Consider the following 26860-nt stretch of genomic DNA (forward strand, 5'->3'; position numbering starts at 1 on the left):
AAGTATGTTTTCTACTGAATTTGTATTGCTTTCACACCATCATAAAGTTTAAAAATAGTAAATTGAAACATAAATTGGGGACTGTATCATTAGTTTCATTAAAACTGAACAGAGTGATATCAGCATCAAGGCAAAGGAAGATGCTCTCTTTGTCTCTCTCCTATCTACAACCAGTAAAACATCCACAACTCAACAAAAGTGCTTCTGCCCAACATACCAGAGCAGTGGAGATTTCAACATAGCTGTATATCTAAAGGTGGGTGGACTAGACTTATAGAGTATGTGGAATTTGGGGAACAGTGGAGTTGGTGCCTGTAATCCTGGTCCCCCAAGCCATGGCAGCTGAACTTGCAGTCCTGGAGAACTCGGTGGCAACAAGGTAAGCAGTGGATACAACTCCGGCCTCCTGGCTACAGCGGTGCCCAACAGCCACAGATTAACTGGATGGCAGTGGTAGTAGGGTCTGGGACCTTGCCTCTCTAGCCATTGAGGTACCCATGATTCTGACCCCTCCCCTCGCTTACAGCCGCAGAGTCCTCATCCGACAACGCTGAACATGGCCAGGGTTCCTGTGCCACCTGTGCCACCCCAACCTGCAGTGGGAAAGTCTGCACCTCAGGAAATCCTAGACATGGTAGAACTGTCCACCATCCTGGTGCCCCAGGTAGTGACACCAGCCACACCACCAGCAGCATAGCACCAATGACCCTGGAAGCATAAGCAGTAACAACAAAGGCACTGGGAGATACCTCTGATGGAGGTGGTTAAGACTGGCAAGTGCTGACTGTTAAATATAACCAGAGGCAGTGCAGGTAAGAGAAGCCAAAAACTTGTGCTATAGCACCACCTACTGGAAGATAAAAGAAAGGCCTAATCTGTTGAATCGGAGAAGGCAATGGCACCCCACTCCAGTACTCTTGCCTGGAAAATCCCATAGGCGGAGGAGCCTGGTGGGCCGCAGTCCATGGGGTTGCTAAGAGTCGGGCAGTCCATGGGGTCACTAAGAGTTGGGCACGACTGAGCGACTTCACTTTCACTTTTCACTTTCATGCATTGGAGAAGGAAATGGCAACCCACTCCAGTGTTCTTGCCTGGAGAATCCCAGGGACAGGGGAGCCTGGTGGGCTGCTGTCTCTGGGGTCGCACAGAGTCGGACACGACTGAAGTGACTTAGCAGCAGCAATCTGTTGAATTATCAGAAACAAAAAGTTTTACCTAGAAATGAAAGGGGCTTCCCTGGTTACTCAATGGTAAAGAATCTGCCTGCAATGCAGGGGATACAGGTTTGATCCCTGGGTTAGGAAGATTCCCTGGAGAAGGAAATGGCAACCTATTCCAGTATTCTTGCCTGGGAAATCCCATGGACAGAGGAACCTGGAGGGCTACAGTCCACAGGGTCTCAAAAGAGCCGGACACGACTTAGCAACTAAAACAACAACAAAAAAAAGAAGAAAGGTTTCTGCCACTTGAAATGGGCCAGCAGAGTAACACCTCATTAAGCACCATGAAAAACCACAGTAACACTGCACCACAAAAAGAAAATGACAATTCTCCAGAAACCAAAATTAAAAATCACAGAATATTGTGATCTAACTGATAAGAGAATTCAAAATAGCTATCATAAAATTCAATGAGCTACAAGATAAATCAGGATACCAATTAGTTCAGGTATAAAATTAATAAACACAAGGAATACTTTACCAAAGACACCGAAAGTAAAATGAAACAATCAGAAATTCTGGAGCTAAAGAACTTAATAAATGAGTTGAAGAATGCATTACAAAACACTGGAAATAGAGCAGACCATACGGAAGAGAGAATTAGTGAGCGTGAAGACAGAAATAGATGATACAAGGAGAAAAGAGAATTGAAATATTTTTTAAAGTGAGTAAGTGCAAAGAAAGTTAGCTGACTCTTTTAAGAAGGGCAGTATTAGGGTAATGGATATCCCAAAAGGAAAAGAGAGGGAGAAAGGAGCAAGGAGAAGAAAGAAATAATAGCTGAGAATTTCCCAAGTCTGCAGAAGGAACTATATATACAAGTCCATGAAGCTAGGAGAACTGTTGCCTCAATGCAAAAAGATCTTCTGCAAAATGCATTGTACCAAAGTTGTCTTCATAAGTCAGTGACACAGAAAGAATTTCAAAGGCAGGGTAAAAAGGATGGTAACCTACAAAGGAACCTACATTAGGCTATCAACAGATTTCTTAGCAGAAACTCTACAGGTCAGGAGGGAGTGGAATTGACATTCTCAAAATACTGAAAGATAAAAACTGTCACCCAAGAATACTCTATCCAGCAAAGTAATCATTCAGATATGAATGGGAAATAAAGAGTTTCTCAGACAAACAAAAGCTATGCCTTACAAAAAATGCTGAGAAGACTTCTTCTACCAGAAACAAAAAGGCAAAAAAGTTCATGAAAGTTTGAGTAAGGTAATAGACAGAATCATAAAACTGTAACTACATCAAAATAGGCTTTTTAACATTTTATTATAGCATAAATGTTAAAGCAGAAAAGAGGGAAACATAACTATAGCTACTTCAATTTGGTAACAAATTCACAACATAAAGAAAGATAATTTGAGAAACAAAAACATGAACAAGAATGGGGAAAAGGACATAACCTATATAGGCAAATGAAGATAAGATGCTATCAACAGAAAAAGGACTAGTTTATCTGTGAGATGTTGTATACAAACCTTATGGTAACCATAAAACATAAATCTAAAGCAGAAAATTTTCCGGTGGCTCAGTGGTAAAGAATTTGTCTGCCAAGAAGGAGATGAGGGTTTGATCCCTGGGTTGAGAAGAAATCCCTGGAGAAGTAAATGGCAACCCACTCCAGTATTCTTGCCTGGGAAGTCCCATGGACAGAAGAGCTTGGTGGGCTACAGTTGGTGGGGATGCCAAGAGTCAGACATGACTTAGCAACTTAACAACAAGCAGAGACACCAAACAAAAGAAAAAAAAAGGCAGGAGGGCTTCCCTGGTGGTCTGGTGGTTAAGAATCTGTCCTGCAATGCAGGGGATACTGATTCAATCCCTGGGGCAAGAGGATCCCACATGCGATGAAGCAATTGAGCTTGTGCCCAACAACTACTGAGGCTGTGCTCAAGAGCCTGTGAGCCAAAGTTACTGAGTCCATACACTGCAACTACTGAAGCCAGCACACCTATAGTCTGTGCCCTGCAACATGAGAGACCACCAAAATGAGAGTCCATACCACAACAAAGAGTGGCCCCCACTAGCCAAACTAGCGAAAGCCCAAGTTCAGCAATGAAGACCCACCAAAGCCAAAAACAAGAGGAAGAAACTGAGAAAAATATCAGAGAAAACCATGAAACCAAATGGTAGATCAAAAAAGAATGAAAAAGAAATAATGGAGATACAGAGCAACCAATTAGAACTGGACATGGAACAATGGACTGGTTCAAAATTGGGAAAGGAGTATGTCAAGGCTGTATATTGTCACCTTGCTTATTTAACTTATATGCAGAGTTGCTGCTGCTGCTGCTAAGTCGCTTCAGTCGTGTCCAACTCTGTGCGACGCCATAGACGGCAGCCCACCAGGCTCTCCTGTCCCTGGGATTCTCCAGGCAAGAGCACTGGAGTGGGTTGCCATTTCCTCCTCTAGTGCATGAAAGTGAAAAGTGAAAGTGAAGTCGCCCAGTCGTGTCCGACTCTTAGCGACCCCATGGACTGCAGCCTACCAGGATCCTCCATCCATGGGATTTTCCAGGCAAGAGTACTGGAGTGGGTTGCCTTTGCCTTCTCCAATATGCAGAGTACATCATGTACAAAGAGGAGCTGGGTGAAGCTCAAGCTGGAATCAAGATAGCTGGAAGAAATATCAATAAACTCAGATATTGCAGATGACACCCCCCCCTTATGGCAGAAATCGAAGAAGAACTAAAGAGACTCTTGATGAAAGTGAAAGAGGAGAGTGAAAAAGCTGGCTTAAAACTCAACATGCAAAAAAACTAAGATCATGGCATCTGGTTCCATCACTTCATGGCAAATAGATGGGGAAAAATGGAAACAGTGACACTTTATTTTCTTGGGCTCCAAAATCATTGTGGATGGCTACTGTAGCCCTGAAATTAAAAGATGCTTGCTCCTTGGAAGAAAAGCTATGACAAACCTAGACAGCATATTAAAAAGTAGAGGCATCACTTTGCCAACAAAGGTCCATCTAGTCAAAGCTATGTACGGTTTTCTAGTAGTCATGTATGGATGTGAGAGTTGGACTATAAAGAAGGCTGGGTGCCAAAGAATTGATGCTTTCGAGCTGTGGCGCTGGAGAAGAGTCTTGAGAGTCCCTTAGAGATCAAATCAGTCACTCCTAAAGGAAATCAACCCTGAATATTCATTGGAAGGACTGACGCTGAAGCTGAACCTCCAACACTTTGGTCACCTGATGCAAAGAGCCGACTCATTCGAAAAGCCCCTGATGCTGGGAAAGATTGAGGGCAGGAGAAGGGGGTGACAGAGGATGAAATGGTTGGATGACACTAAATGGACATGGGGAGAAGGAACTGGCAACCCACTCCAGTATTCTTGCCTGGAGAACCCTGTGGACAGAAGAGCCTGGTGGGCTGCTGTCCATAGAGTTGCATAGAGTTGGACATGACTGAAGCAACTTAGCATGCATGCATGCATTGGAGAAGGAAATGGCAACCCACTCCAGTATTCTTGCCTGGAGAATCCCAGGGAAGGGAGAGCTGGTGGGCTGCTGTCTGAGAGGTTGCACAGACTTGGACACGACTGAAGCAACTTAGCAGCAGCAGCAGCAATGGACATGAGTTTGAGCAAACTCCAGGAGGTAGTGAAGGACACAGAAGCCTAGCGTGCTGCAGTCCATTGGGCCACAAAGAGACAGGACTGAGCGACTGAACAACAACAGAGCAACCAGAAAACAGAAGATAAGATGGCAGTAACTAAATCCTCATCTATCGATAATCACTCTAAATGTAAATGGATTGAATTCACCAATCAAAAGATACAGTGGCTGGATGGATTAAAAAGCATGGCTGGATGGATTAAAAAGCAAGACACAGGAGGCGGTCCTAAGATGGTGGAGGAATAGGATGGGGAGACCACTTTCTCCCCCACAAATTCATCAAAAGAACATTTAAACGCTGAGTAAATTCCACAAAACAACTTCTGAATGCTGGCAGAGGACATCAGGCACTCAGAAAAGCAGCCCATTATCTTCAAAAGGAGGTAGGAAAAAATATAAAAGACAAAAAGAGAGACAAAAGAGGTAGGGACGGAGCTCCGTCCCAGGAAGGGAGTCTTAAAAAAGAGAGAAGTTTCCAAACACCAGGAAACACTCTCACTGCCGAGTCTGTGGCGAGCCTTGGAACCACAGAGGGCAACATGACCAGGAGGAAAAATAAATTAATAATTAAAACCCACAGATTACATGCCCAATGGTAACTCCCCCAGCAGTGAAGCAGCACAGACACCTGCATCCGCCACTAGCAAGTTGGGGCTAGGCAGGGAGGCGTGGGCTGCAATGCTTAGAGTAAGGACCGGGCCTGAATGCCCTGAGGGCAATCTGAGGGAACTAACTTGGGATAGCAAACCAGACCGGGGGATAGCTACCACGCGAAAAGCCCTAACCTAAGACACAGCCAGGCCTGCTCACAGAACAAAGGACTGACGAGAGCTACATGAAAAGCCCTAACTTAAGACACCATCAGGCCCGCACACAGAACAAAGGACTGAGCAGAGCTAGCCAGCTGCAGACCATTCCCCTCTGCTGACAGGCAGCCAGAGCCAGAAGGGGGCAATAGCGGCCCCAGAGAGGCATTATCTACCAAACTGCAAGCAGGCTTTGTTGCTGACTAAGATTTCTTGGGATTCTGGACGGTCAACATCTGCCTGAGAAGGTGTGCCGGTAGTACACCCAGAAAACTGAGCAGCAGGGATGGGGGAGGTGATAAGTTGCAGCGACCGTGCGTGCTTACCAAACACCTGATCACCTGAGCTGCTCAGACCTGGGAAGGGCACAAAACGCAGGCCCAACTGAGTCTGCACTCTGAGGACTACCCAAGTGCCTGAACCTGAGCGGCTTAGACCTGGGAGGTACTTGCAGCCCAGGGCCGGCCTCAGACGGTTCCCAGCAGAGCAACCTAGAGCTTGAGCAGTGTGAGCAGGGAGGGCACATGCACTGTGAGCAGGGGGCAGGCTCAGTGTGGCTGAGGCACTGCGAGCACACGCCAGTGTTATTTGTTTGCAGCGTCTCTCCCTCCCCACAGCGCGACTGAAAAAGTGAGCCTAAAATAGTGTCCACCATGGCTCCCTTGTGTCATAGAGGAAATCAGACACTGAAGAGACCACCAAACAGAAGGAGCTAAAACATAGGGAACCACAGTGGAAGTGACAGGTGCAACAGATTAAAACCCTGTCGTTAGTACTGACTACATAGGAAGAGGCCTATAGACCTTGAGAAGTACAAGCTGGACCAAGGAACTATCCGAAAATGAATTGACCCCACACTGCCCACAACACCAGCAGAGAAAGTCCTAGATATATTTTACTATCATTCTTTTTTTTTTTAATTTTTTTAATTTTTAAGTCCTCTATTACTCCTTTAATTTTCATTTTTATAACCTACTATTACTTTGCAAAAAAAGAGACCCTATTTTTAAAAGCAAACTTCATATATATATACTTTTTATAATTTTTGTGACTTTTTCTTCTTTTCTTTAATATGATATTTTTGAAAATCCAACCTCTACTCTAGATTTTTAATCTTTGCCTTTTGGTATTGGTAATCAATTTTGTACCTTTAAGAACCCAATCTTCAGTACCCATTTTTACTTGGGAGCGAGATTACTGGCTTGACTGTTATCTCCCGCTTTGCACTCTCCTTTTTCTCCACCGGGTCACCTCTATCTCCTCCCTCTCCCTTCTCTTCTCTACTCAACTTTGTGAATCTCTTTGTGTGTTCCAGATGGTAGAGAACACTTAGGGAACTGATTACTTGCTGGATCTGTCTCTCTCCTTTTATTCCCCCCTTTATCCTCCTGGACACCTCTATCTCCTTCCTCCCTCTTCTCTTCTCTGTATAACTCCATGAACATCTTTGAGCGGTCCAGACTGTGGAGCGCACGTAAGGAAGTGATCACTGCCTAGCTTGCTCTCTCTTCTTTTGATTCCACCTCATCTCATTCGGGTCACCTCTAACTCCCTCCTCCCTATTCTTGTCTCCATATAACTCTGTGAATGTCTCTGGGTGTCCCTCACTGTGGAGAAACTTTTCATCTTTAATCTAGATATTTTATCAACGGTGCTGTATAGATGGAGAAGTCTTGAGGCTACTGTAAAAATAAGACTGAAAACCAGAAGCGGGAGGCTTAAGTCCAAACCCTGAGAACACCGGAGAACTCCTGACTCCAGGGAACATTAATCGACAGGAGCTCGTCAAACGCCTCCATACCTACACTGAAACCAAGCACCACCCAAGGGCCAACAAGTTCCAGAGCAAGACGTACCACGCAAATTCTCCAGCAACACAGGAACACAGCCCTGAGCTTCAATATATAGGTTGCCCAAAGTCACTCCAAACCCACGGACATCTCATAACTCATTACTGGACACTTTATTACACTCCAGAGAGAAGAAATGCAGCTCCACCCACCAGAACACCGACACAAGCTTCCCTAATCAGGAAACCCTGACAAGACACCTGTACACCCACAGCGAGGAAACTCCACAATAAAGAGAACTCCACAAACTGCCAGAATACAGAAAGGCCACCCCAAACACAGCAATAGAAACAAGATGAAGAGACAGAGGAATACCCAGCAGGTAAAGGAACAGGATAAATGCCCACCAAACCAAACAAAAGAGGAAGAGATAAGGAATCTACCTGATAAAGAATTCTGAATAATGATAGTGAAAATGATCCAAAATCTTGAAAATAAAATGGAATCACAGATAAATAGCCTGGAGAAAAGGATTGAGAAGATGCAAGAAAGGTTTAACAAGGACCTAGAAGAAATAAAAAAGAGTCAATATATAATGAATAATGCATAAAAGACTCTTGAGAGTCCCTTGGACTGCAGGGAGATCCAACCAGTCCAATCTGAAGGAGATCAGCCCTGGGATTTCTTTGGAGGGAATGATGCTAAAGGTGAAACTCCAGTACTTTGGCCACCTCATGCGAAGAGTTGACTCATTGGAAAAGACTCTGATGCTGGGAAGGATTGTGGGCAGGAGGAGAAGGGGATGACAGAGGATGAGATGGCTGGATGGCATCACTGACTCGATGGATGTGAGTCTGAGTGAACTCTGGGAGTTGGTGATGGACAGGGAGGCCTGGTGTGCTGCGATTCAGGGGGTCACAAAGAGTCAGACATGACTGAGCGACTAAACTGAACTGAACTGAACTAAATGCAATAAATGAGATAAAAAACACTCTGGAGGAAACAAATAGTAGAATACAGGAGGCAGAAGAGAGGATTAGTGAAGTAGAAGATAGAATAGTAGAAATAAATGGGTCAGAGAGGAAAAAAGAAATACGAATTAAAAGAAATGAGGACAACATCAGAGACCTCTGGGACAATGTTAACTGCCCCAACATTCGAATCATAGGAGTCCCAGAAGAAGAAGACAAAAAGAAAGACCATGAGAAAATACTTGAGGAGATAATAGTTGAAAACTTCCCTAAAATGGGGAAGGAAATAATCACCCAAGTCCAAGAAACCCAGAGAGTCCCAAACAGGATAAACCCAAGGTGAAACACCCCAAGACACATATTAATCACATTAACAAAGATCAAACACAATGAACAAATACTAAAAGCAGCAAGGAAAAAACAACAAATAACACACAAGGGGATTCCAATAAGGATAACAGCTGATCTTTCAATGGAAACTCTTCAGGCCAGGAGGGAATGGCAAGACATACTTAAAGTGATGAAAGAAAATAACCTACAGCCCAGATTACTGTACCCAGCAAGGATCTCATTCAAATATGAAGGACAAATCAAAAGCTTTACAGACAAGCAAAAGCTGAGAGAATTCAGCACCACCAAACCAGCTCTCCAACAAATACTAAAGGATCTTCTCTAGACAGGAAACACAAGGGTGTATAAACTTGAAACCAAAACAATGGAGTAATGGCAACAGGATCATACTTATCAGTAATTACCTTAAATGTAAATGGGTTGAATGCCCCAACCAAAAGACAAAGACTGGCTGAATGGATACAAAAACAAGACCTCTATATATGTTGTCTACAAGAGACCCACACCTCAAAACAGGGGACACATACAGACAGAAAGTGAAGGGCTGGAGAAAGATTCCACACAAACAGAGACCAAAAGAAAGCAGGAGTAGCAATACTCATATCAGATAAAATAGACTTTAAAACAAAGGCTATGAAAAGAGACAAAGAAGGACACTACATCATGATCAAAGAATCAATCCAAGAAGAAGATAGAACAATTATAAATATATATGCACCCAACATAGGAGCACCACAATATGTAAGACAAATGCTAACAAGTATGAAAGGGGACATTAACAATAACACAATAATAGTGGGAGACTTTAATATCCCACTCGCACCTATGGCTAGACCAACTAAACAGAAAATTAACAAGGAAACACAAACTTTAAATGATACAATGGACCAGTTAGACCTAACTGATATCTATAGGACGTTTCATCCCCAAACAATGAATTTCACCTTTTTCTCAAGTGCACACGGAACCTTCTCCAAGATAGATCACATCCTGGGCCATAAATCTAGCCTTGGTAAATTAAAAAAAACTGAAATGATTCCAAGCATCTTTTCTGACCACAATGCAGTAAGATTAGATCTCAATTACAGGAGAAAAACTATTAAAAATGCCAACATATGGAAGCTGAACAACACGCTGCTGAATAATCAACAAATCACAGAAGAAATCAAAAAAGAAATCAAAATATGCATAGAAACGAATGAAAATGAAAACACAACAATCCAAAACCTGTGGAACACTGTAAAAGCAGTTCTATGGGGAAGGTTCATAGCAATACAGGCATACCTCAAGAAACAAGAAAAAAGTCAAATAAATAATCTAACTCTACACCTAAAGCAACTAGAAAAGGAAAAAATGGGTTAGTAGAAGGAAGAAATCTTAAAAATTAGGGCATAAATAAATGCAAAAGAAACAAAAGAGACCATAGCAAAAATCAACAAAGCCAAAAGCTGGTTCTTGGAAAGGATAAATAAAATTGACAAACCATTAGCCAGACTCATCAAGAGACAAAGGGAGAAAAATCAAATCAATAAAATTAGAAATGAAAATGAAGAGATCACAACAGACAACACAGAAATACAAAGGATCATAAGAGACTACTATCAGCAATTATATGCCAATAAAATGGACAACTTGGAAGAAATGGACAAATTCTTAGAAAAGTACAACTTTCCAAAACTGGACCAGGAAGAAATAGAAAATCTTAACAGACCCATCACAAGCACGGAAATTGAAACAGTAATCGGAAATCTTCCAGCAAACAAAAGCCAGGTCCAGACGGCTTCACAACTGAATTCTACCAAAAATTTAGAGACGAGCTAACACCTATCCTACTCAAACTCTTCCAGAAAATTGCAGAGGAAGGTAAACTTCCAAACTCATTCTATGAGGCCACCATCACCCTAATACCAAAACCTGACAAAGATGCCACAAAAAAAGAAAACTACAGGCCAGTATCACTGATGAACATAGATGCAAAAATCCTTAACAAAACTCTAGTAATCAGAATCCAACAGCATATTAAAAAGATCATACACCATGACCAAATGGGCTTTATCCCAGGGATGCAAGAATTCTTCAATATCTGCACATCAGTCAATGTAATACACCATATTAACAAATTGAAAAATAAAAGCCATATGATCATCTCAATAGATGCAGAGAAAGCCTTTGACAAAATTCAATATCCATTTATGATAAAATCTCCCCAGAAAGCAGGAATAGAAGGAACATACCTTAACTTAATAAAAGCTATATATGACAAACCCACAGCAAACATTATCCTCAATGGTGAAAAACTGAAAGCATTTCTGCTAAAGTCAGGAACAAGACAAGGGTGCCCACTCTCACCACTACTATTCAACATAGTTTTGGAAGTTTTGGCCACAGCAATCAGAGCAGAGAAAGAAATAAAAGGAATCCAGATTGGAAAAGAAGTAAATCTCTCACTGTTTGCAGATGACATGATCCTCTACATAGGAAACCCTAAAGACTCCACCAGAAAATTACTAGAGCTAATCAATGAATATACTAAAGTTGCAGGATATAAAATCAACACACAGAAATCCCTTGCATGCCTATACACTAATAATGAGAAAATAGAAAGAGAAATTAAGGAAACAATTCCATTCACCATTGCAACTAAAGGAATAAAATACTTAGGAATATATCAACCTAAAGAAATTAAAGACCTATATATAGAAAACTATAAAACACTGGTGAAAGAAATCAAAGAGGACACTAATAGATGGAGAAATATACCATGTTCATGGATCAGGAAAATGAGTATACTACCCAAAACAATCTATAGATTCAATGCAATCCCTATCAAGCTACCAACAGTATTTTTCACAGAGCTAGAACAAATAATTTCACAATTTGTATGGAAATAAAAAAAAAAAACTCAAATAGCCAAAGCAATCTTGAGAAGTAAGAATGGAACTGGAGGAGTCAACCTGCCTGACTTCAGGCTCTACTACAAAGCCACAGTCATCAAGACAGTATGGTACTGGCACAAAGACAGAAATATAGATCAATGGAACAAAATACAAAGCCCAGAGATAAATCCACGCACCTATGGCCACCTTATCTTTGACAAAGGAGGCAAAAATATACAATGGAGAAAAGAATCTCTTTAACAAGTGGTGCTGGGAAAACTGGTCGACCACTTGTAAAAGAATGAAAGTAGAACACTTTCTAACACCATGCACAAAAATAAACTCAAAATGGATTAAAGATCTAAATGTAAGACCAGAAACTATAAAACTCCTAAAGGAGAACATAGGCAAAACACTATCCGACATAAATCACAGCAGGATCCTCTATGACCCACCTCCCAGGATAGTGGAAATAAAAGCAAAAATAAACAAATGGGACCTAATTAAAATTGAAAGCTTCTGCACAAAAAAGGAAACTCTAAGCAAGCTGAAAAGAGAGCCTTCAGAATGGGAGAAAATGATAGCAAATGAAGCAACTGACAAAGAACTAATCTCAAAAATATACAAGCAACTCCTGCAGCTCAATTCCAGAAAAATAAACGACCCAATCAAAAAGTGGGCCAAAGAACTAAACAGACATTTCTCCAAAGAAGACATACAGATGGCTAACAAACACATGAAAAGATGCTCAACATCACTCATTATCAGAGAAATGCAACTCAAAACCACAATGAGGTACCATTTCATGCCAGTCATAATGGCTGCTATCCAAAAGTCTACAAGCAATAAATGCTGGAGAGGGTGTGGAGAAAAGGGAACCCTCTTACACTGTTGGTGGGAATGCAAACTAGTACAGCCACCACGGAGAACCATGTGGAGGTTCCTTAAAAAACTGGAAACAGAACTGCCTTATGACCCAGCAGTCCCACTACTGGGCATACACACTGAGGAAACCAGAATTGAAAGAGACATGTGTACCCAAATGTTCATCGCAGCACTGTTTATAATAGCCAGGACATGGAAGCCACCTAGATGTCTATCAGGAGATGAATGGATAAGAAAGCTGTGGTACATATACACAATGGAGTATTACTCAGCCATTAAAAAGAATACATTTGAATCAGTTCTAATGATGTGGATGAAACTGGAGCCTATTATACAGAGTGAAGTAAGCCAGAAAGAAAACACCAATACAGTATACTAACACATATATATGGAATTTAGAAAGATGGTAACGATAGCCCTGTATGTGAGACAGCAAAAGAGACAGAGATGTATGAACAGTCTTTTGGACTCTTTGGGAGAGGGAGAGGGTGGGATGATTTGGGAGAACGGTATTGAAACATGTATAATATCATACATGAAACAAATCACCAGTCCAGGTTCGATGCATGATACAGGATGCTTGGGGCTGGTGCACTCGGATGACCCAGAGGGATGGTACAGGCAGGAAGGTGGGAGTGGGGTTCAGGATGGGGAACATGTGTATACCCGTGGCAGATTCATGTTGATGTATGGCAAAACCAATACAATATTGTAAAGTAATTAGCCTCCAATTAAAATAAATAAGTTTATATTAAAAAAAGCAAGACACAATTATTTGTTGTATCCAGGAGACTCATCTCAACTCTAAAAAGAGAAATATAAGGTGAAAATGAAGGCATGCAAGATGATGCTTCAAGCAAAATGCAGACAAAAGAAAGCAGGTGTAGCCATACTTATATCAGACAAAATAGACTTCATTCCCAAAATTGGACAAGTTAGAAGAAATGGACAGATTTTAGAATCATACAAGCTTCAATGACTGAAAATCTGAGTAGACTGAACACTAGTATAGCGATCAGTTAAATGATCAAACAGTAATAAAAAACCACCCCCAAACCAAAACTCCAGGACCAGACAGCTTCATAGGTGAATTCTACCAGACATCCATAGATGATTTAATACCTTTTAAAATTCTTCCAAAAAATTGAAGGGAATGCTTCCTAATTTAAAATGTCCATATCACCTAAAGCAATCTACAGATTCACTACAATTCCTATAAAAATCCCAAAGACATTTTTCCCAGAAATAGAACAAAAAATTCAAAAATTTATTTGGAACCACAGTAGACCCCAAATAACCAAAGCAATCATGAGAACAAAACTGGAGGTATCATACTTCCTGATTTCACACTATATACACAGCTATAATAATCAAAACAGTATGGTATTGGCAGAAAAACTGACACATAAATCAATGAAACAGAACTGAGATCTCAGAAATAAACTCATACATATATGAACAACTTATTTATAACAAGGGAACAAAGAACATAGAGTGGTGGGAGAAATCTCTTCAATAAATGGTATTGGGAAAACTGGACAGTCACATGCAAAAAAATGAAACTGGACCACTATCCCCAACCACACACAAAATTAACTCAAAATAGAGTAAAGACTTGAGTGTAGGTCCTGAGACTATAAAACTCATAGAAGAAAACATAGGCAGTATGATCTTTGACCTTGGTTTTAGAATTATCTTTATAGATAGGTCTCCTCAGGCAAGGGAAACAAAACCAAAAATAAACACAAATGTGACTACATTAAACTAAAAAGCTTCTGCACAGGAAAGAAAACCAGCAACAAAATGAAAAGACAACTTACCAAATAAGAGAAGGTATTTGCGAATCATATATCCCATCAGGGGTTAAGATACATAATATATAAAACACTCATACAACTCAGCTTCAAAAAAATAAACAATCTGAATAAAAAATGAGCAGAGGACCTGAACAGACTTTTTCCCAAAGAAGTCATACAGATAGCAAACAAGGACAGGAAAAGATGTTCAACATCACTAATTATCAGGGAAATGCAAATGAACACCACAATGAGATTATCATCTCAAACCTTCACACCTGTCAGAACATCTATTATCAAAAAGATAGCAGGGACTTCTTTGGTGGTCCAGTGGTTAAGACTCTGTGATTTCACTGCAGGGGGCACGGGTTTGATACCTGTTTGCAGAACTAAAACCCTGCAAGATGCATGGCATGGTCAAAAAATTTAAAAAATAGAAAAGATACATGCACCCCTATGATCACAACAGCAATATTGGTAACAGCCAAGATAATGGAAATAATCTAAGTGCTCATCAACAGATGGATAAAGATGTAATATATACAGTGGAATACTACTCAGCCATAAAAAGATGAAATCTTATCATTTGTAACAACATGGATGGACCCTGAGATTACCATACTAAGTGAAATAAGTCAGACTAGGAAAGACAAATACTATATGATCTCCCTTATATGTAGAATTAAAAAAAGACAAAAATGGTTATTTCCTTTTTGTAATTCCCTACTTTAAACTTACATTCAATTACTCCATGCTGAATATGGCAGATAAGAGCTTATGTTATGGGTTGAAGTATGCATCCTCAATATTCACATTGAAGTCCTAATCCCCATTACCTTGGAATTTGACCTTACTTAGATATAGGGTCATTGAAGGTGTAATTTAGTTAAGATGTGGTCATATTAGAGTAGAGTGGGCCCTTAATCCAATGACTGATGCCCTTACCACATGGGGAAATTTGGACACAGATTGGAGTGATGTTTATACAAGCCAAGGAAAGCCAGAGATGGCTAGCAAATCACCAGATGCTAGGGGTAAGGCATGGTGCAGACTTTCTCACAGCCCTCAAAAGGAATCCATTCTACTGACACTTTGATTTTGGACTTACAAAGCTGTGAAACAATAAATTTCTGTTGTATAAGTCAAACAGTTTGTGGTACTTTGTTATAGCAGCCCTAGAAAATTAATACAGATTTTGGTATCAGTAAGTGGTGTGCTGCTATAAAAATACATAAAAAACATAGAAGTTGCTTTGGAATTGGGTATTAAGTGAAGGGGGCTTTCCCTGTGGCTAAGTAGTAAAGAATCCATGTACAATGCAGGAGATGCCAAGAGATGTGAGTTCATTCCCTAGGTTGGGAAGATTTTTGAGGTGCATAACATAAAAAGCCTAGAAAGCCCTGAAGAGAATGTTGGTAAAAATATGGATTTTGAAGGAGAATCTCTTGAGGGCTCTGAAAGAAAAGGAGTGGTAGAGAAAGTTTCCGCTGTCTAAGAGAATACATTCAGTGTCATGAACAGAACTAGAAATGTGAATGTAAAATGTGCTTCTGGTAAGGTTTCAGACAGAAATGTTATTGGAAACTGGGTGAAAGATAATCCTTGATACAAAGTGGCAGAGTATGTGGCCAAACTGTTCTGTTGGATGGAAAGTGAAACATCTGTAAGATGAACTTGTATATTTAGATGAAGAGATTTCTAAGCAAAGTGTTGAAGACACAGTCTGGTTTCTTCTTAATGCTTATAGTAAAATACAAGAAGGGAGAAGAGTTGAAAAGGAATTGTTAAGAAAAAAAAAGAATCAAGGAATCCCCTGGAGGTCCAGCGGTTAGGGCTCCACACTTTCACTGCCAAGGGTCTGGGTTCAATCCCTGGGTGGGGAACTAAGATCCCACAAGCTGTGCAGCATGGCCAAAAAATAAAAAAATGACATAAAAATGAAAAAAAAAAGAACCATCAATACTTGAAAAATTATCAGCCTTTCATATTGGAAAACATATGAAAGCTTGCTTTGGGAAGCATACTAAGAACATTGCTAGATAACCATATGCCCAAGAGATTACGACTTGTGGATCCAGTCAACCAACTCAGTAGGCATGCTATTAGCTTCAACTGAAAGGAACATAAGTGGGAAGAAATGCAGGAATGCAATGCCATTGGACTTCTGGGATTCTACAGTCAGGAAATGAGTTGACAGAGATATCTAGCTGTGATCAAGTATTATCCTTCAAGAAAATGGGAAAATGACCCTGAGAAGTGAGGCCATTTCCTCCGTTCTAGAAGGCAGGGACACCTCCTGAATTCCAGAAGCCAGGGCCACTTTCTCAGTTCCAGAGTGCAGGGCCACCACTCAGTGCCATGGGGGTAGGGCTGCCATCTCAGTGGGCCCAAAGGACACAGTACTCTGCCAGAGAGGATAATTCTGGGGCCTTAAAGCCAAATGGTATTTGCTTCACTAGGTTTCAAATTTGCCTGTGGCCCATAACCTCCTTTTTCTTCCCAATTTCTCCCTTTTGAAATGGGGAATACTTATCCTATGTCTGTCCCACCATTGTATTTTGGAAGGTAATAGTTTCATAGTTTCATAGGCTCACAGATGGAAAAGAATTTTGTTCCAGGATGAAACACCCTGCATCTCATCCATATAAGATTTATATGATATTTAGGAATGAGAGTTAATACTGGTATAGATTAAGACTTTGGGGGATGTTCTGATGGAGTGAATGTATTTTGTATGTGAGAAGGACATGAGTTTTTAGAGGGGCAGACTGTTATGGACTGAATTATGTTCCTGCCAAACACCACCCTGACTACCAATATGTAACCAATTACATGTTCAATGACCATAAAAATATGACATTATTTGGAAGTAGGGTCATTGAAGATGTAATCAGTTAAGATGAGTTCATACTAGAGTAGACTGGTACTCCAGAGTGGTTCCCTAATCCAATATGGCTGGTGTCCTTAAAGAAAAACTTGGACACATATACAGCCACAGGGAGAATGCCATGTGAAGACGAAGGCAGAGATTCAAGTGATAACTTCCATAAGCCAAGGAATGCTAAAGATTGCCACTAAACCACTAGCAGCTAAGGGAGATGCATGGAACAGATTCTTCCTCATAGCCTTCAGAGGGAACCCACCCTGCCTATACCTTGATCTTGGACTTTGGCAGCTGTAGAAAACTATACAACTTCCAGTAGCACTGCTCATTTTATACGATAGAAAAATGAAAAAGCATATGCTATGTATATACTTAATACAAATGACTTACTGTTTGCCACTTGGGGTTTGTGTAATTCTTTTCTTCGGGACAGGGTTTGAACTTGCACATGCAGAATGACATTGAGATCTCCCAGAACCATCATCGTGATGACGTTTACCATCTTTTTCCTGACTTTGACTTTCTTTTCTAGCTGCTTCAGATGTTGAGGGTCGCTTAGCATTCTAAAAACAAAAATTTGAAGAAAACATTTTAAACTAATTCACAAGAATTATTTCTCTCTTAAAAGACTCTACACTTTTAGCATATCCATTTTTCGTAACTTGAGTTGTGACAAAACTTTGTAATCATAACAATGCTTTTATAAAGTTGATTTATCTTAATCTAACTGCTAGTAACATATTTCAAAAAGATAAACAAAAGTTTTTCTTATGTAACTGTAAAGTTGGATTAGATGCTTCTTTCCATAAGAATAGTAATCTTAGAAATAACTTTTAAAAACACAAACTCATGGAAAAAATTAATTTGTCTTGATTTTGCCTAGAGTTCAGAAGTGGCCTCTTCTACAGCATTTATCCTCCAAGAGTCATTGCTACTTCTTAATAAAATTTGGGTAGAACTGCCAAGTCTGACAATAGAGCTAAAAACTTCCAGTGGGAATGTACATATACTTTTGGCCTGGACATAAGGTAAGAAATGAATGTAGTCAAAAATACGACCTGGAAATCTAAATAAATGCTATCATGACAGGCTCATATTACATAGAAAGCAAAACCAAAATACCAAGTTTGGAGGGCCTAGGGAAATATCAGAGGCTGTGACTTTAGTCCAGACTGCTCCAAAATAAATGACATAAAAAGAAAACAAACTAAAAATGAAGCTTTTCCTTTTAGGTTTACATCATTAAGAGTTAATACATTTGAGTTCTGAATGAATTGTACAAGATATAATGCCGGGGAGGCGGTCCTAAGATGGTGGAGGAATAGGACAGGGAGACCACTCTCTCCCCGACAAATTCATCAAAAAACATTTAAACGCTTAGTAAATTCCACAAAACAACTTCTGAATGCCGGCAGAGGACATCAGGCACCCAGAAAAGCAGCCCAGTGTTTTCGAAAGGAGGTAGAAAAAAATATAAAAGACAAAAAGAGAGACAAAAGAGATAGGGATGGAGCTCCATCCCGGGAAGGGAGTCTTAAAAAGAGAGACATTTCCAAACACCAGGAAACACGCTCACTGCCGAGTCTGTGGCGAGCCTTGGAACCACAGAGGGCAACATGACCGGGAGGAAAAATAAATAAATAATTAAAACCCACAGATTACGTGCCCAACGGTAACTCCCCCAGTGGTGAAGCAGTGCAGACACCTGCATCCGCCATAGCAAGTTGGGGCTGGGCAGGGAGGCGCGGGCTGCATTGCTTAGAGTAAGGACCAGGCCTGAATGCCCCGAGGGCAATCTGAGGGACCTAACTGGGACAGCAAACCAGACTCGGGGATAGCTACCACGTGAAAAGCCCTAACCTAAGACACCGCCAGGCCCACTCACAGAACAAAGGACTGAACAGAGCTAGCCTGCTGCAGACCATACCCCTCCGGTGACAGGCAGCCAGAGCTGGAAGGGGGCAATCACAGCCCTAGAGAGACATTATCTACAAAACTGCAAGCAGGCTTCTTTGCTAACTAAGACTTCTTGGGGTTCTCGACGGTCAACATCCGCCTGAGAAGGTGCACTGGATGTACACCAAGAAAACTGAGCGACAGGGACGGGGGAAGCGATAAGTTGCAGCGACCGCGCTCGCCAAACACCTGATCACCTGAGCTGCTCGGACCTGGGAAGGGCACAAAATGCAGGCCCAACCAAATCTGTGCCTCTGAGGACTACCCCAGCACCTGAACCTGAGCGGGTTAGACCTGGCAGCTGCATGCAGCCCAGGGCTGGCCTCAGACGGTTCCCGGCGGAGCAACCTAGAGCCTGAGCAGTGTGGGCAGGGAGGGTACACGCACCATGAGCGGCGGCAAACCCAGTGTTGCCGAGACACTGCAAGCACACGCCAGTGTTATTTGTTTGCAGCGTCCCTCTCTCCACACAGCACTACACAAGTGAGCCTAAAGAAGTGTCCAACACCGCCCCCTTGTGTCAGGGCGGAAATCAGACACTGAAGAGACCAGCAAACAGAAGAAGCTAAAACAGAGGGAACCGCTTTGGAAGTGACAGATGCAATAGATTAAAACCCTGTAGTTAGTACGGACTACATAGGAAGGGGCATATAGACCTTGAGAAATATAAGCCGGACCAAGGAACTATCCAAAAATGAAATGACCCAACACTGCCCACAACACCACCAGAGAAAGTCCTAGATATATTTTTACTATTTTTACTATCATTCTTTTTTTAAATTTTTAAAAAATTTTAAAGTCCTCTATTACTCCTTTAATTTTCATTTTTATAACCTACCATTACTTTGCAAAAAAAGGACCCTACTTTTTAAAGCAAACTTTATATATATTGTGTGTGTGTGTGATAATTTTGTGTGTGTGTGTGATAATTTTTGTGACTTTTTTTATTTAATATTGTATTTTAGAAAATCCAACCTCTACTCTAGATTTTTAATCTTTGCTTTTTGGTATTTGTTATCAATTGTGTACCTTTAAGAACCCAATCCTCAGTACCCATTTTTACTTGGGAGTGTGATTACTGGCTTGATTGCTCTCTCCCCCTTTTGACTCTCCTTTTTCTCCACGAGGTCCCCTCTATCTCCTCCCTCCCCCTTCTCTTCTCTACCTAACTCTGTGACACTCTTTGGGTATTCTGGGCAGTGGATAACACTTAGGGAACTGACTACTGCCTGGATCTATCTCTCTACTTTTGATTCCCCTTCTCCTCCTAGTCACCTCTGTCTCCTTCCTCCCTCTTCTCTTCTGTGTTTAACTCCATGAACATCTCTGAGTGGTCCAGACTGTGGAGTGCACATAAGGAAGTGATTACTGGCTAGCTTGCTCTCTCCTCTTTTGATTCTACCTCATCTCATTTGGGTCACCTCTAACTCCCTCCTCCCTCTTCTCTCCTCCATGTAACTCTGTGAATGTCTCTGGGTGTCCCTCACTGTGGAGAAACTTTTCAACTTTAACCTAGACGTTTTATCAATGGTGCTGTATAGATGGAGAAGTATTGAGGCTACTGTAAAAATAAGACTGAAAACCTCCATGTAACTCTGTGAATGTCTCTGGGTGTTCCTCACTGTGGAGAAACTTTTCAACTTTAACCTAGACGTTTTATCAATGGTGCTGTATAGATGGAGAAGTCTTGAGGCTACTGTAAAAATAAGACTGAAAACCAGAAGCAGGAGGCTTAAGTCCAAACCCTGAGAACACCAGAGAACTCCTGACTCCAGGGAACATTAATCGACAGGAGCTCATCAAACATCTCCATACCTACACTGAAACCAAGCACCACCCAAGGGCCAACAAGTTCCAGAGCAAGACGTACCACGCAAATTCTCCAGCAACACAGGAACACAGCCCTGAGCTTCAATATATAGGTTGCCCAAAGTCACTCCAAACCCACTGACATCTCATAACTCATTATTGGACACTTCATTACACTCCAGAGAGAAGAAATGCAGCTCCACCCACCAGAACACCGACACAAGCTTCCCTAATCAGGAAACCCTGACAAGCCACCTGTACACCCACAAAGAGGAAACTCCACAATAAAGAGAACTCCACAAACTGCCAGAATACAGAAAGGCCACCCCAAACACAGCAATAGAAACAAGATGAAGAGACAGAGGAATACCCAGCAGGTAAAGGAACAGGATAAATGCCCACCAAACCAAACAAAAGAGGAAGAGATAAGGAATCTACCTGATAAAGAATTCTGAATAATGATAGGGAAAATGACTCAAAATATTGACAAAAAAATGGAATCACAGATAAATAGCCTGGAGACAAGGACTGAGAAGATGGAAGAAAAGTTTAACAAGGACCTAGAAGAAATAAAAGAGAGTCAATATATAATGAATAACACAATAAATAAGATCAAAAACACTCTGGAGGCAACAAATTGTAGAATAAGGGAGGCAGAAGATAGGATTAGTGAAGTAGAAGATAGAATGGTAGAAATAAATGAATCAGAGAGGAAAAAAGAAAAACGATTTTAAAGAAATGAGGAAAATCTCAGAGACCTCCAGGACAATATTAAATGCCCCAACATTGAATCATAGGAGCCCCAGAAGAAGACGACAAAAAGAAAGACAATGAGAAAATACTTGAGGAGATAATAGTTGAAAACTTCCCTACAATGGGGAAGGAAATAATCACCCAAGTCCAAGAAACCCAGAGAGTCCCAAACAGGATAAACCCAAGGCAAAACACCCCAAGACACATACTAATCAAATTAACAAAGTCAAACACAAAGAACAAATATTAAAAGCACCAAGGGAAAAACAACAAAAAACACACAAGGGGATTCCCATAAGGATAACAGCGGATCTTTCAATAGAAACTCTTCAGGCCAGGAGGGAATGGCAGGACATACTTACAGTGATAAAATAAAATAACCAACAGCCCAGATTACTGTACCCAGCAAGGATCTCATTCAAATATGAAGGAGAAATCAAAAGCTTTACAGACAAGCAAAAGCTGAGAGAATTCAGCATCACCAAACCAGCTCTCCAACAAAAGCTAAAGGATCTTCTCTAGACAGGAAACACAGAAAGGGTGTATGAACTCAAACCCAAAACAACAAAGTAAATGGCAATGGGATCATACTTATCAGTAATTACCTTAAATATAAATGGGTCGAATGCCCCAACCAAAAGACAAAGACTGACTGAATGGATACAAAAAAAAGACCACTATATATGTTGTCTACAAGAGACCCACTTCAAAACAGGGGACACATACAGACAGAAAGTGAAGGGCTGGAAAAAGATATTCCATGCAAACAGAGACCAAAAAAAGCAGGAGTAGTAATACTTATATCAGATAAAATGGACTTTAAAACAAAGGCTGTGAAAAGAGACAAAGAAGGACACTACATCATGATCAAAGGATCAATCCAAGAAGAAGATAAAACAATTATAAATATATATGCACCCAACATAGGAGCACCACAATATGTAAGACAAATGCTAACAAGTATGAAAGGGGACATTAACAATAACACAATAATAGTGGGAGACTTTAATACCCCACTCACACCTATGGATAGACAACTAAACAGAAAATTAACAAGGAAACACAAACTTTAAATGATACAACAGACCAGTTAGACCTAACTGATATCTATAGGACATTTCATCCCAAAACAATGAATTTCACCTTTTTCTCAAGCGCACACAGAACCTTCTCAAGGATAGATCACATCCAGGGCCATAAATCTAGCCTTGGTAAATTAAAAAAAAACTGAAATGATTCCAAGCATCTTTTCTGACCACAATGCAGTAAGATTAGATCTCAATTACAGGAGAAAAACTATTAAAAATGCCAACATATGGAAGCTGAACAACACGCTGCTGAATAATCAACAAATCACAGAAGAAATCAAAAAAGAAATCAAAATATGCATAGAAACGAATGAAAATGAAAACACAACAATCCAAAACCTGTGGAACACTGTAAAAGCAGTTCTATGGGGAAGGTTCATAGCAATACAGGCATACCTCAAGAAACAAGAAAAAAGTCAAATAAATAATCTAACTCTACACCTAAAGCAACTAGAAAAGGAAAAAATGGGTTAGTAGAAGGAAGAAATCTTAAAAATTAGGGCATAAATAAATGCAAAAGAAACAAAAGAGACCATAGCAAAAATCAACAAAGCCAAAAGCTGGTTCTTGGAAAGGATAAATAAAATTGACAAACCATTAGCCAGACTCATCAAGAGACAAAGGGAGAAAAATCAAATCAATAAAATTAGAAATGAAAATGAAGAGATCACAACAGACAACACAGAAATACAAAGGATCATAAGAGACTACTATCAGCAATTATATGCCAATAAAATGGACGACGTGGAAGAAATGGACAAATTCTTAGAAAAGTACAACTTTCCAAAACTGGACCAGGAAGAAATAGAAAATCTTAACAGACCCATCACAAGCACGGAAATTGAAACAGTAATCGGAAATCTTCCAGCAAACAAAAGCCCAGGTCCAGACGGCTTCACAGCTGAATTCTACTAAAAATTTAGAGACGAGCTAACACCTATCCTACTCACTCTTCCAGAAAATTGCAGAGGAAGGTAAACTTCCAAACTCATTCTATGAGGCCACCATCACCCTAATACCAAAACCTGACAAAGATGCCACAAAAAAAGAAAACTACAGGCCAGTATCACTGATGAACATAGATGCAAAAATCCTTAACAAAACTCTAGTAATCAGAATCCAACAGCATATTAAAAAGATCATACACCATGACCAAATGGGCTTTATCGCAGGGATGCAGGAATTCTTCAATATTTGCACATCAATCAATGTAATACACCATATTAACAAATTGAAAAATAAAAGCCATATGATCATCTCAATAGATGCAGAGAAAGCCTTTGACAAAATTCAACATCCATTTATGATAAAATCTCCCCAGAAAGCAGGAATAGAAGGAACATGCCTCAACATAATAAAAGCTATATATGACAAACCCACAGCAAACATTATCCTCAATGGTGAAAAACTGAAAGCATTTCTGCTAAAGTCAGGAACAAGACAAGGGTGCCCACTCTCACCACTACTATTCAACATAGTTTTGGAAGTTTTGGCCACAGCAATCAGAGCAGAGAAAGAAATAAAAGGAATCCAGATTGGAAAAGAAGTAAATCTCTCACTGTTTGCAGATGACATGATCTACATAGGAAACCCTAAAGACTCCACCAGAAAATTACTAGAGCTAATCAATGAATATAGTAAAGTTGCAGGATATAAAATCAACACACAGAAATCCCTTGCATGCCTATACACTAATAATGAGAAAATAGAAAGAGAAATTAAGGAAACAATTCCATTCACCATTGCAACTAAAGGAATAAAATACTTAGGAATATATCAACCTAAAGAAATTAAAGACCTATATATAGAAAACTATAAAACACTGGTGAAAGAAATCAAAGAGGACACTAATAGATGGAGACACTAATAGATGGAGAAATATACCATGTTCATGGATCAGAAAAATGAGTATACTACCCAAAACAATCTATAGATTCAATGCAATCCCTATCAAGCTACCAACAGTATTTTTCACAGAGCTAGAACAAATAATTTCACAATTTGTATGGAAATAAAAAAAAAAAACCTCAAATAGCCAAAGCAATCTTGAGAAGTAAGAATGGAACTGGAGGAGTCAACCTGCCTGACTTCAGGCTCTACTACAAAGCCACAGTCATCAAGACAGTATGGTACTGGCACAAAGACAGAAATATAGATCAATGGAACAAAATACAAAGCCCAGAGATAAATCCATGCACCTATGGCCACCTTATCTTTGACAAAGGAGGCAAAAATATACAATGGAGAAAAGAATCTCTTTAACAAGTGGTGCTGGGAAAACTGGTCGACCACTTGTAAAAGAATGAAAGTAGAACACTTTCTAACACCATGCACAAAAATAAACTCAAAATGGATTAAAGATCTAAATGTAAGACCAGAAACTATAAAACTCCTAAAGGAGAACATAGGCAAAACACTATCCGACATAAATCACAGCAGGATCCTCTATGACCCACCTCCCAGGATAGTGGAAATAAAAGCAAAAATAAACAAATGGGACCTAATTAAAATTGAAAGCTTCTGCACAAAAAAGGAAACTCTAAGCAAGCTGAAAAGAGAGCCTTCAGAATGGGAGAAAATGATAGCAAATGAAGCAACTGACAAAGAACTAATCTCAAAAATATACAAGCAACTCCTGCAGCTCAATTCCAGAAAAATAAACGACCCAATCAAAAAGTGGGCCAAAGAACTAAACAGACATTTCTCCAAAGAAGACATACAGATGGCTAACAAACACATGAAAAGATGCTCAACATCACTCATTATCAGAGAAATGCAACTCAAAACCACAATGAGGTACCATTTCATGCCAGTCATAATGGCTGCTATCCAAAAGTCTACAAGCAATAAATGCTGGAGAGGGTGTGGAGAAAAGGGAACCCTCTTACACTGTTGGTGGGAATGCAAACTAATACAGCCACCATGGAGAACCATGTGGAGGTTCCTTAAAAAACTGGAAATAGAACTGCCTTATGACCCAGCAATCCCACTACTGGTCATACACAGCGAGGAAACCATAATTGAAAGAGACATGTGTACCCCAATGTTCATCGCAGCACTGTTTATAATAGCCAGGACATGGAAGCAACCTAGATGTCCATCAGCAGATGAATGGATAAAAGAGCTGTGGTACATACACACAATGGAGTATTACTCAGCCATTAAAAAGAATACATTTGAATCAGTTCTAATGAGGTGGATGAAACTGGAGCCTATTATACAGAGTGAAGTAAGCCAGAAAGAAAAACACCAATACAGTATACTAACGCATATATATGGAATTTAGAAAGATTGTAACAATGACCCTATATGCGAGACAGCAAAAGAGACACAGATGTACAGAACAGTCTTTTGGACTCTGTGGGAGAGGGAGAGGGTGGGATGACTTGGGGGAATGGCATGGAAACATGTATAATATCATATATGAAGCGAATTGCCAATCCAGGTTCGATACAGGATCCTTAGGGCTGGTGCACTGGGATGACCCGGAGGGATGGTATGGGGACAGAGGTGGGAGGGGGGTTCAGGATGGGGAACACGTGTACACCCATGGCAGATTCATGTTGATGTGTGTCAGAACCAATACAATATTGTAAAGTAATTAGCCTCCAGTTAAAATAAATAAATTTAAATTAAAAAAAGATATAAATCTAATTGTGGTTACAATCAGAGTGCTTTCAGAGATATACTATTAATTCTCTGCCACCATACCCGTAGTGTTTCAGATGCTGAGGCACTTTGAGTTGCACTGTGATATGGGACATACTTTATAACCGTAATTATTCCCTGAATTGCAATGCGCTTTTGTTCCCTATACTGCAGATCTTCAATCTCCACCTTTACTTCACTTATAGCTGTCAAGAGTGATTCAACTGCAAAAGAGTAATTCCAAGGAAATTGTAAGTTTTAAAGAACTGAAATTACAAAAACAAGAATTAGATTTGCAATGTAATTTCACAACATGAAAATTATAAACTTGCTAATAACTTAAATATGTGAGACTTTGTGTTTATATTTGGCATCCCCTTAGGTGATGTTGGTAAAACTGGCAAA

At 40.3% G+C, this 26860-nt stretch overlaps 1 protein-coding gene across 2 annotated transcripts in view; it reads right to left on the bottom strand.

Moving 5' to 3' along the window:
• RADX (RPA1 related single stranded DNA binding protein, X-linked) overlaps positions 1-26860 on the bottom strand; it is a 99866-nt gene that overhangs the window by 36118 nt on the left and 36888 nt on the right. For both annotated transcript variants that reach the window (XM_027534501.1, XM_027534502.1), the window contains exons 9-10: positions 26519-26679; positions 17592-17764 (exon numbers count right to left, since the gene is read on the bottom strand). In XM_027534501.1, coding sequence (XP_027390302.1) covers positions 17592-17764; positions 26519-26679 — 334 coding nt within the window. The remainder of the gene's footprint in view (positions 1-17591; positions 17765-26518; positions 26680-26860) is intronic.

The sequence above is a fragment of the Bos indicus x Bos taurus genome, chromosome X (genome assembly GCF_003369695.1).
Source record: "Bos indicus x Bos taurus breed Angus x Brahman F1 hybrid chromosome X, Bos_hybrid_MaternalHap_v2.0, whole genome shotgun sequence".
NCBI lineage: Eukaryota > Metazoa > Chordata > Mammalia > Artiodactyla > Bovidae > Bos > Bos indicus x Bos taurus.